Source organism: Emydura macquarii, unplaced genomic scaffold (assembly GCF_026122565.2).
Source record: "Emydura macquarii macquarii isolate MOO-44397 ecotype Brisbane River unplaced genomic scaffold, CSIRO-AGI_Emac_v2 contig_1253, whole genome shotgun sequence".
Lineage (NCBI taxonomy): Eukaryota > Metazoa > Chordata > Testudines > Chelidae > Emydura > Emydura macquarii.
Genome location: NW_027131390.1, coordinates 91,900,395 through 91,919,524, shown reverse-complemented (window position 1 = coordinate 91,919,524; position 19,130 = coordinate 91,900,395). Strand labels below are relative to the sequence as shown.

The window sequence follows — 19,130 nt, the reverse complement described above, 5'->3', positions numbered from 1 at the left end:
GGTTCAGGCGTCAGTGTTTTTTAAGAATGCATAAATATTTAATTTAAATGACCTGATTTTTTTATTAGCCATGTACACACAAAAATAATAACAACATATTAAGATATTTTAACAGATAGTTAAAAACACAGAAGAAGTTGAACAACATTTTCGGTAGTTTTCAATTATAACATATTAAATTCAATATCTTTCCACTTCACTGGAACTGAGAGGGGGGAAAAAAAGTTGCTAAAATGAGGATACAATTAGGATGAGTTGATAGCATTTGTCCAGATAACAAAAATAGAGTGTCACATTTGTTACTCTTTATGGTGCTTTTTAAAAAGAGAAGAAATTGGCACATCTCTAACCTACAAAAATGTCTATAATTATATCACACCTGTCCAAATAAAAGTTAGTCTTCCTTTAGATTGTGGTTAAGATGCACTGGTGAAGAAGATGAAACACTTGTATTCTTTTCCCACCTGATCTTTGCTTGAACTACAGACTAATAAGCAGCATCACAACACCCTTCCGCCTCTCCTTCCCCCAGTCACTATCATTTGCAACTCTATTTCAGAAGAAAATCTTTAGAGATGTCAAGAAAGGTGCTACCTTGTAGTGATTTCCATTGAGAAAGAGGAGAAAATAGAGTGGAAAGTTTACAAGCAACTGTTCACTGCCTTGCATGAAGAACACTTGTTAATGGGTACTTCAACAGTGGGAACCTATGGTAGTAAAGTATAAGCACTTTGTCCTCATTAGCAAATGTTGTTATGATTATCAGAGTGGAACTCAGAAAGATACCATAAGTAGCACGGCATGAAACAGGACCACATATATTTTAAAAAATCTTTTATTCATAATAAACCTAAAAAGAGGTGATGTATATGCTAAAGCCCTGGAATTTTAATTCTCTGAGCTTTCATGAGAGCATTGTGCTTTGAACTCCATTTAGTAGTGCTGAACATTTTCTAAAATAATAGAAATACATGCTTGTTGTAAAGACTGAGCAGGGCAGGCCACTTTTGATCAAAGTAGAAATATCTTCCTCTCATTACACACCATTTCTTTCTAGATCAAGTATAATTGAGATATAAAAGCTTGTATGAGCTTCTGCAAGAAAAATCACCTTTTTCCTGAACTAAAACTTTCTAACTCCCCTTTTTTTAAAAAAAATTGTGTTTTAATCAAATTCAGACTTTCCAACATAGCCTGAAAACCTGGCCAAAAAAAAAAAAAAAGACCTAGAACTCTGTTAAAAAAAAACTACATCTCATCTCATTTTCCATACCTGAGTATGTCATTAACTAGATCTTTATTCATAAAAAGAAGCTGTTGGTAAAAGGACTGGAAAAACAGTGTGTCCAAGAAGCAGTGGCTTTACTCAAATGGCAGGACCCATTGTCAGCTCTACCTGCTCCTTGCATCTCTGGGAACTGATCTTTGCAAAACTGAGCCTCAGATTTCATGGTGACTGCAGATATTAGAGTAGTTCTGGGAATCCTACTTCTCGGCCAACCTTTTGGGCAGCAGAATAGCATGACTGTAGAGGCAGTGGCAGATTTCTCCCTTAATAAATTCCTGCCACAAAGATTATGGGTCAAATTCTGCACTCATTTATACCAAATCAGGAGCTCCTACATTAATCAAATGGAGTTACAAAGCAGATATCGGTGAATCAGAATCCAGCCCACTATTTTTATTGTATTCCTGTTTTGCAGTCCTGTTTAAAGTCAAGATTTGTGAAAGGTGACAGATTTGGGCACTGGAGACTGAATTCGTCTGTGTCTCTGAGGTTCCCACGTTGTGATCCACAGAGCACTTTACCACAGATAGCTAATTGAGCACATAGCTCCCACACTCTGGAGGCACTAAGACACAGGTACCGCTTCCCATCCCTTCCATTTCTCCCCTATCTTGTGGCCTTAGAGAAAGCTACAAACAGGAACCAGTCAGACAATCCAGCCCACAGGAGCAGAAGTGGCCAAAGCAGGGACCTCTAAACATTAACAGATTTTTTTTAAAAACATTTTTGACAGGACTTTCTCTCCCCTATGCTAATTGGCTGTTTGCTCCAACCCTCCCCCTCCATCACATTCTCTCCATCTTGACTTCACCCAGCACCTGTCTTCCTTACCCCACTTCCCTACAGCTTGTTCCTTCCTAAGTAATCTCCCTGACAAAATATTGCGAAGCTAACATGCTATTTGCGTCCATCACATGGTTCTTTCTGCTTGTGTGTTATCCCTCACTGTGAGTCTGTCTGGTTTATTTAGCTGTAAATGCTTCAGGGCAGAAATTGTCTACTATTTTGTATTTGTCTAGTACCTAACACAATCAGGCCCCATTCTCAGTTGGCCCTTATGTGCAACTGTAATAAATATGACTAATAATAAATAATGACCAACTCTCCTTGTTCCACCTGCTAAACTCTATTAAAATAAACTAAAAATACATCAAATAATTTCCTAATTTTACTTTCCAATGTAAACAATTGCTTCAATTGCCAAATAGATGTTATATAATCAGTCTGAGAGTTGGTGGTTCATGCAATTGCAAACAGGAAAACATGTGATCCATGAGACAATTTCTCTCTATTTAGATGTGGCCTACACAATGAAAGTGTTTGGGAACTCCTAAGGAAGTCCACTTATTCAAAGGTCAGCAGCAGCATGCATTTCCTCATATTATCTCAACCTTAACTTGAACTATCTTATACAGGTCTCTATGTTCCTTGCTGAGTCTGCCAGTAAGGGTAAAAATTGCTGTAAACTGTGATATGAGAGAGAGGAGCATTTCTCTTTGAGAAAATGGTTTGAGACCTCCAGCTTATTTCACATGAGACACTGAAATACTGACAGTTGGTAACCATAGTCAATCATTACATACTGGGCTGTATTTACACTTGTGAGCTAGAGGTCAAAGACTCATCTCATTACCAGTCATGGAGCCATCTACTTTCCCTAGTCCTATACTGTTTTACTGTATCAGATATAACTCCCGTTATGTTCCACTGAAACACCTTTTTTTTTTTTCTGGAGAGGGTTGAAAAGAATATTAAAACTGTTTTTCTCTGTAGGAAGTTGCTTGTATCAGATTCCTATTTTTTTAAATCTATAACCATGCTAGGTGGATCAATACAAAACTTAAGTTTCAAGTCTTACTTTTTGAGCTTATCAATATTTTAAATCATAACTCTCAGTGGTGCTCATATAAGAACACAAGTATGCAATTTCTTTGCTATAATCTTTCATAGTTTTATCTTCAAAAACAGTGTACCTGACACAAGTCTGCCAACTGACATAGAAAAATACACATTTGTTTCCTTCGCATTTCCACATATTGACATAAAAATATACCTTTGTAATACGCTTTGGTCATTATGTATGTTGAACAGATTGTAGGAGAAAATAAGAATAGGTTGCTGAATGAATACACTGACTAGGGAAATACTTTGTTCAATTCATCTTCATTAAACAGAATTCACTAATTCCCGTAAACGCTTAATTTATTAGTGGTAATGAAAATATGTATTGATTAACCAATAAGGCATACTGTGACTATGCATATCTTGAAATCAACTCCGTGGGATGTTGCACGGAGCAAGGCAGAGTCTCATGTCTCTAATATCCCAAGGATATAATTACCTCATGACAATTTCCCCTGACACCCAGGTTGTCTGTGTGTGTTGGGGGGAATGTATGTGGAAATAGTGTGTGTTGAGATGAAAGACGGAATTGGCAGCTTCACTAATCTTGACTGAATAAAGTAACTCGCATAACTTTATCTACCCCTTCAGAAAGGTATCCCTCAAAAGTGTTTTATAATAATTCATGATAACTGAAAAAGTTTTTCTAGAATTCTAACAATGGATCATTGTATTAAATGAAAGGAAAATGCATCTCTACTATGTACATAAATATCTATCTTATTTACCAGGGAGAAAGACAGACCCAAAGGACTTAAAGAAATCAATGTACAAAAAATTTCAACTTACCATTTTTGGCCTTGCAAGATTTGTTGTCAGGCTGAAGTATGTAACCCTCCACACAGCTACATGTGTATGATCCATCTGTATTTATACAGGTTTGGCTACAGGTCCCATACACATTACATTCATCTAAATCTAAAGGGTACATTGAAATAATATGTAAGTAAGAGTCCTCACTTAAGAGTAAAAATTTGGGGAAGAGAGGGAAGTGAAATTCAACCCCTGAACAACGTTTTAAAAGTAAGGGTAAACCCTCTACAGATTGACCCTTTTATTTTTTCTCATTGTTTTCAGACACAATCTTATCTGAGCTGTCTGCTGATGAAAATATGCCAGTGACCAAACAGAAGGCCAGTAGTTAAAATTGGAAGGCGAGCTGCTATCCAGCCTGAAATGTAAAGGCTTTCAAATGATGAATGAGCAACATAACAATTAGGGAAACACTTGGGTTTGCTGCCACCCGAGACCACTTCCACCTGTACTGTATGTAAGTGCTTAAATCGCCATTGACTATGAATGAATTTAAAAGTAGAAATAACCAAATAAGCATGTCAACTCATTCCTGTTAGAAAGCTATTTTAAATGGCTTTAGATGTTTAGAGGAATCATCAGCTTCTACCTATAACTGTCAACCACGATATGAAAAACTGCAAACCCCTCAAACGTTAAAGACTAGAAATAAAAATAAGGGTTCTGCTTCTCAGCTAATGTAAATCAGTATAGATCTATTGAAGATACCCCAGATATGCCAATTTACACTAGCTGAGGATCTAGTCAAAAGTCATTTTAAAGAAAAATTCTTTAAAAAACACAACTTGCTACTGAAATTATTTTATCTGATTTTTTTTTCAAATATTTCAAAACATAAACCCAGAAATCAGAAGACATACATATAAGAAATTACATTTATGCAGAAGCTGGCATAATTCTGTTAAAGGGGGGAGGAGGAATGATAGCCAGCGAGTACATTAATAAAGTGATAGGAAAACCCTATCTATTTTTGAAGAGAAAGAAATTGTTGGGAATAGAAATTCATATATTGCTGAAATAGAAAAGGTATATCAATTTCAATCTAAACTTCACTGGCAAGAAACCTATTAAAAGGCAAGTGAAAAACTAAGCTATATGATAGAGGGTTTTTTTTCATGGATCAAATTCTGATCCAGGTGTACATGGTCTTAAGGGGTGTCATACCCACAAAGCTTCAGAGGGAGGCTCAGAGCTGCTTAGAAAGGAGGCACTTCATACAGATGAGCTATCTGAGCAGCCCTTGACAGATTTTAATACTCTTTCTCCTCCGATTGTAGGCACAGGATGGCAGAAAGGGTCAGCAGGGTTGTCCTGACTGTCATTCTTCTGGATTGGAGTGCTGGTGGAGCCATGACTCGCATTAGATTGCTATGAGATTATTACAAGTGGTCCTTTGGAACGATGGTCCATCTTCACTTCCTGATGCACAAAGCTCATTCTGTTTCATTGGCTGACTATGAGTAAACAGTAAGAGACCTGAGGGAGGGGAGGGAACAGGCAGGTAGTCCTATCCCTGATGTCATTCTCAAGATCCTGACTGCCATATACAATAGTTGGCCTGGATGGCCAACAGCTTCCACCCATAGAGACACATCTGTCTCTGCTGTAAATACCAGAGATGGACCTTTGGGTCTTGCTGTAAATTTTGCTGTGCTTCACAACTTACTGTCAATTCTAAAAGATGATACTTTCATTGTGGAGATATAATGTTAAATACAAATGTCACTCCAGCCAAACAACAGTAGCGAATGTGGGAACTCATTAAGATCCCTTGCATTGTTCAAAGCACTAGTACAGTATCTGATTACCTTACATGCCATATTTTGTGTAAATACAATGTAATCATCTGTTTTAACCATTCTGAAACCAGATTTTGGCTCAGATCTTGCATGAAGCTCTACAAAAATGCCATTGCTCACCTGCATGGAGCTTCTTGAAAGACTGGGGCATTAATCTTAGAGAAAATGAAACCACCTTTTCTCATTACCTTTGCAGCTTCTTCCATCATAGTCTACTTCATATCCATCCTCACAGTAACAGCTGGTACCATTCCTTGAAATACCACATTTATACTGGCAATTCATCTGTTGGCATTTGGGTAATAATTCTGTGGAAAAAAATGTTAAGAACAAAATTTTACTGGAGGATAAACCTTAGTTTTAATTATTCCAGGGATAGCCAAACTGTGGCTCGTGAGCCTCACATGACTTTTTTATAGCTAAGTGTGACTCATGGAGCATCCTATGCCCCCCTGCCACTCCCCGCCTATCAGACTGGGGTGATGGGCTCAGAGATTCTGCCCTGCAGCAGGATGATAGGGCTAGAGGATTCTGCCAAGGGTGTACCGGGGGTCTCGGGGTCAGTAAGTTTGGGCACCCCTGAATTATTCCTAGACCACAACTTGTAAGAAGAGGAAAAAAACGCCATTTGCACTAAATGCTGCTGTTGGGAATGTATTTATGATACTAAGTACATTATGAAAAGCCTTGCATTTTCAGCACAATAATAAAATTCTTATTCTATATTCTATCCAAAGCTACTATAAAGCTTTATTATTATCTAGGTGTACTTTCCTTCTATCCAGGCCTCCGTTTTTTGCACTTTAGTCCTGTTCAGTCAAAGTAATATTTTGAAAAAAATACTTCTGTTATATTAAATTATTTTTTCAAAAACAGACAGATGTATGGAGAGAGGTTTCATCATCCATGGGTTTTCCTATCTGTCATGTCAATTGATTTTCTATCTTTTGAGGGCTTGTTTTGATTTATTGATGCATGTATAACCTTCACATCAATCAATGAGAATACAATCTCGTTTAATAATTTATTTGCTATGGGCATGTAATGTTGGATAAACAGTGAATATAATATATTTCATTACTTCTGAACTCTCTCATATTAATCTACTGCTGGAGCAATATTAAGTATTGCACAAAACAAGAGTCATAGTACTAAATGCTTGAAACCTAGCAGAAAGTAACATGCATTAATTATTTCTTGTAGGACTCAGAGTTGCAAAAACAAAAAACCTCAAATCAGCCTCACCCCAAATTGGATGAATATCCAGAAAATTTTGCTTTTTAACACAAAGTGTTTTAATGAATGGTGACAAGTTATTTCTCTTCCTGGAGGGAAATAAGAAATAGGTTGGAAGACTGGAGTTTAAAGGATTTGATCCTTTCAAAATCTGTAGATATTTTCCACAATTCAAGTCTATCTGAATGCTGCAGGGGGACTGTAAAATAAGCTCCAAATGGACAGAGAACATTCAGTTTGGGGACCAGTTTAAAGCAATTAGGTATATCTGTGAGAAAGAAATCTGGCTACGGTTTAACACGTGGTATTTTTTCAAATTGTTACCTGAAGTGAGCCTTATCCATACAATCATTCAGTGGGGGGACTATTTGTCTTAAAGAAAAGAGTCAACAGTTTGGTTTGAGGACTGATTTTTCTCTTCAGGCATTCTACTTTAATTTTGTAGCTGCTAAGCCCTCCATCAGGGTCTGACAGTTGTATTTTGGAAGAGAACTGAATATAACTAGCACGTGACATTATGATTAATAGTAATGCAACTGTTAGTGAGAGATGTTTTATTATTTAAAAAACAAAAACATAAATCTCATAATAATTCCCTATAGCTCTTTAATCATGCAAAATTAATGGACTAACTTGGTGCTGATAAACTATTCCTTGTTACAATCTGTATAGTTTGTGTGTAATTTCCCTATTTCTTTTGTAACTGGAGAATTACATTTTTTCTGGCTACAGTTTCTTTTGTTGGTTTCCTGTCCCTAATCTGCTCCTGAATGTATTATGTCTTTCCAATAACTAGCCCACATTTGAACGTCAAACAATAAACCTTCCCTGAAGATGACTCGAAATGAAACTGTTCTCTGAGATAGAGAACTAGAGACAAGGCAGATTATATGTATGTTTATATAATATTACATTCTGAATGAATTCTGAATTTTGAATATTACATTTTGAATTTATTTGCAAAGTAAGTATGGATTAAGCAACCTTTCCAACATATATTTTTCCTCCTCAAATATTTGTCTTATTCTGCATAGACAATATCTAATATTACCAGAGGATGGCTATTTAATTTACAAATTGGATTTGGATTATTTGCACTGTTTCCCTAAAAGTGTACAGAGACTTGAAATGAATAGTTCTGAGATTGCTGGAAAAAGGCAAAAATAAATTGGCAGTTGAATTCCACTGGCTGATAGTGACTGAAAACACATGGTGACTTAATCTATATATGATTTGTTTGCATACTACACATCATTTTCTGCCTGAGTGAGTCCACATCTAGTATCATCACTATAGAACACATAAAGCTTTTAATGAAAATACCCTTACGTTTTCCATTAAATAGAATTCAAATGTTGTGAATTGACCAAATGGCTGAAAATGTTTTTATTCAAACATCCCCACTCTCGTTCTTTCTGCTCCTCCTCTTGTTTCTCTCAGTCTGTCCTAATACTTTTCTCAGTCTCCCCATCCTACTGTCGTCTTCTTGACACCCTCTCTGCACTTGGAACAGACTACTACTTACCATTGCTAAATGCCTCATTTCTCTTCTTTAAATCACTCCTTAAAGCACATTTCTACTTGAGTGTTATCTGATCATATTCAAAATCATTACAATTATTTTCCTTACAAGTTTGATTTAAAGCTTGAAGTTTAAAGTTTGATTTCCTTACAAGTTTGATTGTCAAAGATGTTTTTACAGAATTATGCTGAATTTCTGATTCTTAAACAGGTGCCACAAGAGCAGTGTGGAAAACAAACAAGCAAATAAACTTGAGCGTTAGTGAAACCAGACCAGACCACGAAAACAAACATTTTTCATTCTTGCTCCAAATTTTACACTAAAACAAAAAGCAGTTCTCTCAGGCAGAATGAAACTTTGGTAGCGTTCACAAAACAATGAAAGCTAATCCAAAATCCAGAGAAATCAAAAGCAGTCTTTCCATTGACTTCAGTAGGTTTTGGATTAGGTCCTTAGTCAAGAAGGATCAAATTCTGTCCTGATTTATCCCCTGCACAAAGTCACTGAAGTCTTGGGTTCATTCTCGGTATGTGTCAAGGCAGAACTCATCAGGCTTAACTCTGACTTTCCTTGCTCTATGGTTCACTGCATGTTAATTTAAATAAACACCTTTGTAGGGTTTTATTTTCCTTATTTTAGCCATTTTTAAGATAGAAAATAGAAACAATAGCATTCAAATTCTAGAGGGATCAAGCTTTCTACAAATGACCCATTTTATTTTATTTTTTCCTTTCTTCATGGGACCTTTGTCGGCATTAGAGGCAGTCAGACTACAAATGTTCATTTTGAAAAAAATTACAGGTTGGTTGGTTGGTTAGTTGTCATACTATCACTTGGACAACATAGAGGCCACCGAACATGTTCTGTGCCTCCATGATTTTCTGTTCTGTGCCATTTTTGGAGCATTATGGAGGAGGATGTCTATGAGGAAAAGTGTCTGTTGATGCCATCCAGCCACTATGTTTCTGGTCTCCCAGAGGGCCTTTTCAGTCCTGTTGTCATTGGGTCAAAATCAAATATGATTCTTGCAGTGAAGTTGATGGGCATTTGGAGCAGATGACCATACAACGTTAGAGAGTGTTGGGCAACCATTGGAGAGAGTGGCACCAGGTTAATTAGAAAACAAATCTCTTCACTGAACTTGAATTTGTAACATTTGATGTTTTTGATCATTTGGAGATGCTTCATCTGAATGCTGTCCAACTTCCTTCAATCTTGACAGCGAGGGGCCATGTTTCAGTGCCATAATTCAGAATACTGACCATCAGAGCGTTATATATCCTCAGCTTCATCTCTCTACTTATCAGGGTGTTTGGTTTGGGAAAAACATTCCTGATGAGGTGCCCCATTACTGATGATGCTTTTGCAGCATGGGCTTCAAGTTCTCTCTCAATCCTGCCTGTGATATTGACAACAGATTGGAGATAAGTGAAATCACCAACGATCTCGAATGGGTGGTCAATCCTACAGGATGCTACAGCTCGGCAGCATATTCAAAATCACTAAATGGATTAGTTATACTTTTGCCCCAATTCATATTCAGGCCAACTTTTTCTGCTCAGCTTTTCTGGGCTTTAAGTCCCATGACCCGCTCATCCAATGATTTGACAAGTAGTACTATGTTGTCAACAAAATCAATGTCAGTGAGGTTCTTATCATCAAGGTGTATGCCTAAAATTAATTTACGTAGTGCCTGGTCATGCCTGTAGCCTATGACACCATTCAAGACTTCTGGTGCAGCAACACATCCTTGTCAAATGTCCAACCTAATTCAGAAGAAGGCAGTTCCTTTCCCATTTTCAAAAACTCATCTTGAGGAGTCATCATATAGGAGACAGAATGCACTACAGATCCTGTCAGGGAGACTCGCAGGTTTCAACATCAGCCAGAGTGATTCCCTGTCAGAGTCAAATGCAGACCCTGTGCTTGGACTTTTGTGCCTTCTTGATAAGCTGGCACACTATGAAGATTTGCTTTGTTATAGAATGGCCAGGAGTTAAGTCAGCTTGTTGTGGTTTTCTCTTGCTCCTTAAGATATCAGCAGCTCTGGCCAACAAGAGAAGATAAAACTTTCCTTGGGATAGATAGAAGAGAAATGCCTCAATAATTACAAGTCTCATTTGATGCCTTTACATTTCTAAAGCTGTAAAAAATGCCTTTTTGCCAGTCAGACAAGACCTACTCTGTTCTCAAGATGATATTGAACAGCATCTGCAGCCACAAAAGAATAGCTGATTCAGAGTTTCTTTTAGCATTGACACAGGAATTCCACAGATTCCTGCCACAGTATTTCTCTTAAGCTTCTTTACACCTGTGTTGATTTTGTCAATAGTAAATTATCTAGGATCACTTTTATTTCAGGGTCCAAATATTTGGGGGGGGGGGGGATGTTAAGCAGATGACTGAAACATTCACTCCAGTGTGCCATGTACTTCACTTCTATATTGATTAGCTGACCACAACTGAAGTAGACTGCACCGTGTGAATGACTTTCTTGTCAGTGGGGTCATGCAAGTGTTTATATAAGAAAGTGACGACATTCCTGGCAGAAGCTTCCTGAAATGCAATGCTTTGACTTCCATAAAAGCTCTGAAGTCAGCATGCACTGCTTTATTATTAGCACCATTTAGTTTATGATATATGACCATATCACCTCTCAAATGAGCCATATGATGCTGTTCAATGATTTAGTTATTAATGGAGACTCAGGGCTCCTTGGCTCTTATTTTGGGACCACTGACAGTCATAGCAGTATCTATTATCTGTGATCTGAAGTCCATCCAGGTGGATTCAGTGTCAGTATACTCTGGGTCCCAAATCTGTTTGAGATTTCAATGGTGTAGCAGTTTCGAATACTATAGATATTTAGGTTAGATAATTCAGATTTTGGTAACCCAGTCATTGCTTTGCCTATGCTTTTTAATTTAATTTGCAGAAACTAAATAGTGGTCTGTGTCACTGAGCTCAGCAGACCAGTAAGTTCAGCAATTACTGATGGACAATTTCCAGCAACGAGAGATTATAATGTAATTAATCTTCTTTGTTTGGCTGTCATTACTCGACAAAGTAAATCAGCGAATTCACTTCTCATTTAATTTACAGGAAAGTAGGTCAGGCATTTTCAATACATTACCCCCAAATTACCCAATACACTGTTTTTATTTTCTCTTCCATCCTAAAGGGCAAATTCTATGTTTTTCTACATGCAGTGTAGATCTGTAGATCAGATACAGTGGAACTAAAGCAGTTCTGCTACCCAAGAAAAAGAGGCTGAAAAAGCCACTACTTGCATACCATGTTGGAGCACAACATGAAGGCTTTCTGTATGTAACCTACAGGCCAGGAAGCAGAAGTGATAAATAACTGGCAGAAGCTACTATAGCTATTATCCTCCCTAGCTCCCATGGAACATGGCTCCTCAGACTTGGTGTGGGTAACAGGATTTCACTCTCAGGGTTCAGTGCTTTCACTGAAATCAAATGAACTTTTAACATTGTCTTTAAAAGGAGCTGAAGAGGGGCTCACATTTCTTTAACTTAAGGTTAAAATATTATCCTAAGGTACAATTGCATTGTTATGGGATTGCTTCCCACCAAATTCACATTCAACCCAGAAAAGTCCTTTGCAATTAAAAGCCTCTATTTATTCCACATGGTTTACTGCTCATTTCATTGCAGAAAGTTATGGATCTAACTTCTGTGCACTGCTACAATCTGTAAATCCCTAAACGGCCTGAAGCCTTCATAGGAAATCATGTCTATACCAATCCTTCACTGCCACAGTTAAGATCAGCAAGGATGCTTAAGTTGGATCATCCTGTATAAAAGAGAAGGGAGATCATTCTCTAAGAGATCCCTTTTTTTTTTGTATGTTCTTCCCCACTCCCTATTAGCCCACAGTATCTTATATCTGAAGACATTCCAGGTATGGTGCAAGGCCTACCTGTCTGAGTGGACATTGGTAGAGAGCTGAGATAGTAGGGTTGCGATTTGGATTTTAGGGGAAAGTATAGGGAGAGTGTGTTAATCCACATTGAGTCTGCTTAATGGTGTCAGATATAGAGGGGATAGAGGGTAAGGAAAATGGTGTGCTTTAATAGAATTTGCTTAATAATTTCTATTTGTTGTGTTTTAGGTCTATATCTAAATAAACGCATACATACAAATAAAATTAGTAGAATAAATGTCATTGACCCTCCTGAATGATATCCAGGTGACACTATCAAGGAGATAAAAATTAAATTGGTTGGGCACAGCACTGAGCATGCAGTCCAAGGTAATATTCAAAGCAAAGGTGCCTTTAAACCACTTCTTCACTGCTTAGAGACCAAAATGCTACAGCCTCCCAAGAGTCATTCCACAGTCTGGAGAAGCTCAGAAGAGTTGTGTGCTACAAAACCCCCTGCTGTTCCCAGCACTCTTTCTGCATAGAGCTGCATATGGTTTTCCAATTCTCACCGGCACAGTTCCAATCCCTATATGTCACAAGAGTGACATATAGGGGACAGGGTGGAGAACAGAATCTTTACCATTATTATACATATATTTTATTGTAACTTGAATTGATTCTGGTGGAGAAGAAGGAGAGCTCAGAAGGAGGGAGGGAGTAGAAAACATGGTAAGTGTATCTAGAGCTGATTGATGGCTTTATAATTTAATCATCAATCGTCATGTTTATACCTTGCTTACATCCAAGTCTTGTGACATGTATCAGCTAACAGTTGTCGTGGAGGGAACTAACTAACCACCAGAGAATCCTTAAATTAACCTCAGTGTTATTTAACCAAATAGGTCTAAGAAGCAGTGGTGATATTCATATATTTTTGTAAATATATACAAATTTTTCTTCCCCAAAATAGCTAGAACAACTTTTTGCCTCAGTGACCAGCTGCAGTGACTAGTTCTCTTAATCTCTGTGCAACAGACACTTTTGTGCCAGAGAACATCCAAACAAACTCTCCTGCCAATTTTTCTGTTGAATCTGGCTTTATTTTGTCTGGGTATGGAAGGAATCCATAAGTGGAAAAGTTTGCTGCATACCTCAAAACATCTATTTACCTTCACTGTTATTATCCCTTCTTTTTTACTTTTTTCTTCTTCATTCTATGTCAGTGATGCTGAAAACCTATGAGTAAAAACGTAATAATTTACCCCAGGTATTTTTAGCTACTTAATGGGGCACTAGCAGAGCACTTTAAAGCCCATCTTTTCTAATTGAAAGACAACTCACTAAAATACCAATGAAGGCAATAATTAATTACCATTTCAAAAAGGGCAATATCTTAAATGTTGTTATATGCTTTGTACCAAATTGAACACATGTGGCAAGGAATGGATTAGGGATGGAAATAATCAAGTTGGCTAACAGAAAGAAGGCAATATTTTAATATTCCAGACAGGAAAATTAAATAGATGGAGATGAAGGGCCTGATTCTCTAGTGCTTTTCACCTTTCACTGTGATTTAGTAATATTTTACATCCACTTTGCATCAGTATAAATGAATGCACAAGGTACAAGACAAACGAGTCTCAGTCCCAAAGAGAGCTCTGTTAGGACAAAATCTTGGCCTTCTACCACTACCACAAGCACACAAAGCCCAAAATTTGGCAAAACCATGGCAATTCTGGAGAAGGAAGGGGCTAAGCTGCTTGGAAAGTTGTACAGGGGAGCTATACAGCTCCCAAGGAAATCCACTGCATGGGACTGTATGTCCCAGAATTTGAGGTCATTCATGGCCCATTTCATGAGACTGTGCAAGATTTTATGAAAGTGGCAGGAGAATAGCAATGATATAGCCAGTGGTTCCCTGAAGTGCACAGATCCACTGGCCACAAACTCTGACTGCCACAGTGGGCTACAGCAGCTACCACAGTCTGCAAACTAGCTGGATAACTGCCCTATGCCCTGCACTGAGTTTTGTTTAAAGGGAGCTGAGTGGCAGGAGAGTGAGGAATTTCATCCCTTTGCTCATGTATGATTACCTTGTACAAAGTCTATGGATCTGCGGCTGAACATTTTACTCTTAAAAGGAGGTATGTCCAATGGGTGCTTACAGGAGCCCTTTGTTAAATATCTACCACCTAACTGAAAGGAAAATTGGAACAATTTCCCTGCTTCTGTAGAAATTTACCACTTCCCTAGATATTGCTTAATTATTCCAGAGATGACGACACATCCCTCAGACTCATAACAACACTTCTGAAGAAGTCTTAAAAAAAAAAAAAAAAGTGTAACAAGTAGCACCACATGTCAATTTAAAACAAAACAAAAAAAAATCATCACCCAAGGGAGAATATCCTCGATTGCTCCCATTTCAAACTGCAAACTGTTTTTATAGAATGGATATTTTTTTCCAGGAACTGAGTATAAACATTTTTAGGGTGCTTAATACACATTTCTTTCCCATTTGGTTTTTTGGTGGTTTTTTTGTTTGTTTGTTTGTTTTTGCCTTCTTCCTTATGAGAAAGTGCCTTTGCTTGGTCTACATGAATAAACTGGACTGGTTTCAGAAAGTTAATGAAATCAGAACAATCTACTTGTATGGAGACTGTTATTTCAGTTAAAGGATACTTTATAGTAAGTTAACTTGAGTCTATTCCTTATCAATTTAAATTAAATTGATATAAAGCATGCGTGAATTGAAATAAGGGTGTCCACACAAGAGGGTTGCACTGATTTCACTAAATTAGTTTCTAAATCAATTTAGTTAAATGAATACAATTTTCTCATATAGAAAAGGCTCTTACTGAAGAGAGAAAACAAATGAATAGATTCCCCACTCCCTAACCTCTCCTTGCATTGTGCAAATACACTGGCAGACAATATATTAAAGTTCAAAGAAGACAACATTCATTGGAATCCTTTGTTAAAATATTAGAACCACATCACTTATTAGGCCTCATTTCCCTCATACTGCCAATTTGTGATATTTTCATCACAAGTCTTACAATCAAAATTGGTTTGAGAGACCATGAGCTAAATCAGTTCAAACTAAATGGAAGGATAAACAAAAATAGATATGTGAGTAGGGTCTTTGACTTCAAAAGGGCTAACTTAAAAAAATTACAGGAATTAGTTAGGGAAGTGGACTGAACTGAATAACTCATGGCTCTAAAGGCAGAAGAGGCCTGGAGTTAGTTCAAGTCAAAGTTTCAGGAACTATCTGAAGCCTGCATCCCAAGGAAGGGGACAAAATTCATTGGAAAGAGTTGTAGACCAAGCTGGATGAGCAAGCATCTCAGGCAGGTGATTAAGAGAAAGCAGAAAGCATACAAGGAGTGGAAAATGGGAGGGATCAGCAAGGAAAGCTACTTCTTGGAGGTCACAACATATAGGGATAAAGTGAGAAATACCAAAACTCAAGTAGAGTTGGACCGCAAAGAGAATTAAAACCAATAGTAAAAGGTTTTGTAGCCATATAAATAAGAAGAAAACAAAGAAAGAAGAAGTGAGACCGTTAAGCTCTGAGGATGGGGTGTAGGTTAAGGATAATCTATGCATGGCCCAATATCTAAACAAATACTTTGCCTCAGTTTTTAATAATGAAGATCTTAGGGATAATGGTGAGCTGGCTAATAGGATTGAGAATATGGAGGTAGAAATGAATACATCCAAGGTAGAAGCCAAACTTGAACATCTTAATGGGACTAAATTGGTGGGCCTGGATAATCTCCATCCAAGAATATTAACGGAACTGGTAAATGAAATTGTAAACCCATTAGCAAGGATTTTTAATGAATATGTAAATTCAGGGATTGTACCATATGACTGGAGAATTGCTAACATAGTTCCTATTTTTAAGAAAGGGGAAAAAAGTGATCAGGGTAATTCCAGGCCTATTAATTTGACCTCAGTAGTATGCAAGGTCTTGGAAAAAATTTTTAAAGAGAAAGTAATTAAGGACATTGAGGTTAATGGTAATTAAGATAAAAAACAACATGACTTTACAAAAGGTGGATCGTGCCAGACCAACGTGATCTCCTTTTTGGAGAAAATAACAGATTTTTTAGACAGAGGGACTGCAGTGGATCTAATTTACTTAGATTTCAGTAAGGCATTTGATATGGTGTCACATGGGGAATTATTAGTTACATTGGAAAAGATGTGGATTAATATGAAAATTGAAAGGTGGTTAAGGAACTGGTTAAAGGGGAGACTACAACAGGTCATATTGAAAGGTAAACTGTCAGGCTGGAGGGAGGCTACTAGTGGAGTTCCTCAGGGATCAGTCTTGGGACCAATCTTATTTAACCTTTTTATTACTAACCTTGACACAAAAAGTGAGAATGTGCTAATAAAGTTTGCGGATGACACAAAGTTGGGAGGTATTACCAATACAGAGAAGGATCAGGATATCATACAAGACAATCTGGATGACCTTGTAAACTGGAGTAATAGAAATTGGATAAAATTTAATAGTGGGAAGTGCAAGGTCATGCATTTAGGGATTAATAACAAGAATATCTGCTATAAACTGGGGACATATCAGTTGGCAGAAGAGGAGAAGGACCTGGGCATATTGGTTGATCACAGAATGACTATGAACTGGCAATGTGATGAGGCCGTGAAAAAAAGCTTATGCGGTCCTAGATTGTACTAGACGAGATATTTCCAGTAGAACTAGGGAGGTGTTAGTACCATTATACAAGGCACTGTGAGACCTCATCTGGAATATTGTGTACAGTTCTGGTCCCCCATGTTTAAGAAAGATTAATTCAAACTGGAACAGGTACAGAGAAGGGCTATTAGGATGATCTGAGGAATGGAAAACTTGCCTATGGGAGGAGACTCAAAGAATTTGGCTTGTTTAGCCTAACCAAAAGAAGGCTGAGGTGAGATATGATTGCTCTCTATAAATACATCAGAGGGGTAAATACCAGGGAGGGAGAGAAGTTATTTAAGTTCAGCACCAATGTGGACACAAGAACCAATGGAAATAAACTGTCCATCAGGAAGTTTAGACTTAAAATTAGACGTACGTTTCAGAGGAGTGAAGTTCTGGAATAGCCTTCCAAGGAGATTAGTGGGGGCAAAAAACCTAGCTGGCTTCAAAACTGAGCTTGATAAATTTATGGAGGGGATGGTATGATGGAACAGCCTAGTTTGGCAATTAACTCGTCTTTGACTCCTATTGGTAAATATGTCCAATGGCTTTGATGGGATGTTTGATACCGTAGGTTCTGAGTTACTACAAATAATTCTTTCTTAGGTGTCTGGCTGATGAGTCTTGCCCACATGCTCAGGGTTTAGCTGATCGTCCTATTTGGGGTCAGGAAGGAATTTTCTCCGAGGGCACATTGGCAAAGATTCTGAGGGTTTTTACCTTCCTCTGTAGCATGGGGCACAGCTCACTTGCTGGTGGATTCTCTGTATCTTGAAGTCTTTAAACCATGATTTGAGAACTTCAATAACTCAGTCATAGGTTAGGCATCTATTAGAGAAGTGGCTGGATGAGGAGGTCAGACTAGATGATAATATTGGTCCCTTCTGACCTTAAAATCTATGAGTCTAATATTTGGTATTTTTATTAAATATTAAACTCCTATTATGTGAGAATTTCAGCTCTCATTAAAAAAAGATTCTAGGCCTCTTTGTTGCAGAGAAAACTAGCCCAGGAAGAACTGGCACTTTCCCTAAAGCCTGGTGCAGGCCCTTTTCTTCAGGACTTCAGCTTCATTTCTTCCAAATAACACAAATTCAGATGAGTGCACTAACCACCCCAATCACAACAGGGTTCTTGTGCAGGAACTGATTTGATATGTGTGCTGTTAAGCAACCTCTGAGAATGCCTACTGGATTGAGCCCAATAGTTGAGGGAATACCTAGTTTGAGAATCTCTCTAGAGTTTAGGCACTGAATATCTTGATGACATAAGGCCTTAAGTGGCTTTGTGTATGCCAGTGGGCAAGAATGTACCTTCTTTGGGGACTTTACTGATGGAAACTGGCATCTAGGGATTTTAGGCACCTACAGAGCTAGGCAGCAGCTGAGCAAGATTTTGAGAATATACATTTTGGACTTAAAAGCCTAAAGTAGCAGCTAGGTACCTCAAACCCTTTGTGGATCTAGCCCACAGCTCACTGGGGTGGAACATTTGGGAATTTCTGAGCAAGAAACTGCCTGCCTGCTGCTGTTTGTTTCCACGGTATTTAGGGAAACAGGATGTTGTGTTTATATTTTGTGAATAAAAATATTTGAACAGAAATATACCTGACTCATACCACTAATTTCTCATCCAAATGGAAAGAGTCCTGCAAGACCCAGAATTTTGGCTTTTCACTCAGGTCAAAATACAACTTTTTTTGAAAAAAATTATGATTCACAAGCCAATCCCACGGTTGTAGGCCTACCCACTGAATCCTCTGTCCCAAGTTGGGCTCCAAGTTATCAATGGTTCAAAGTCAAGCTGGGACGACATATTGACTGCAGTCCCACAGGCATCTGTCCTGGTCTGGTTCTCTTTGGTATCTTCATAAATGATTTGGATAATGGCATAGAGAACACACATGTATGTTAGTGGAACATAGCAAGTTGGGTGGTGCTGAAGGGCTTTGGAGGACAGAATTAGAAT

The 19,130-nt window shown here is 37.8% G+C and overlaps 1 protein-coding gene across 1 annotated transcript in view; it reads right to left on the bottom strand.

The window, feature by feature from the left end:
- LRP1B (LDL receptor related protein 1B) overlaps positions 1-19,130 on the bottom strand; it is a 1,171,881-nt gene that overhangs the window by 663,530 nt on the left and 489,221 nt on the right. The window contains 2 exon segments of the mRNA XM_067549510.1: positions 3,980-4,108; positions 5,991-6,110. Of these exon segments, the coding sequence (XP_067405611.1) occupies positions 3,980-4,108; positions 5,991-6,110 (249 nt within the window).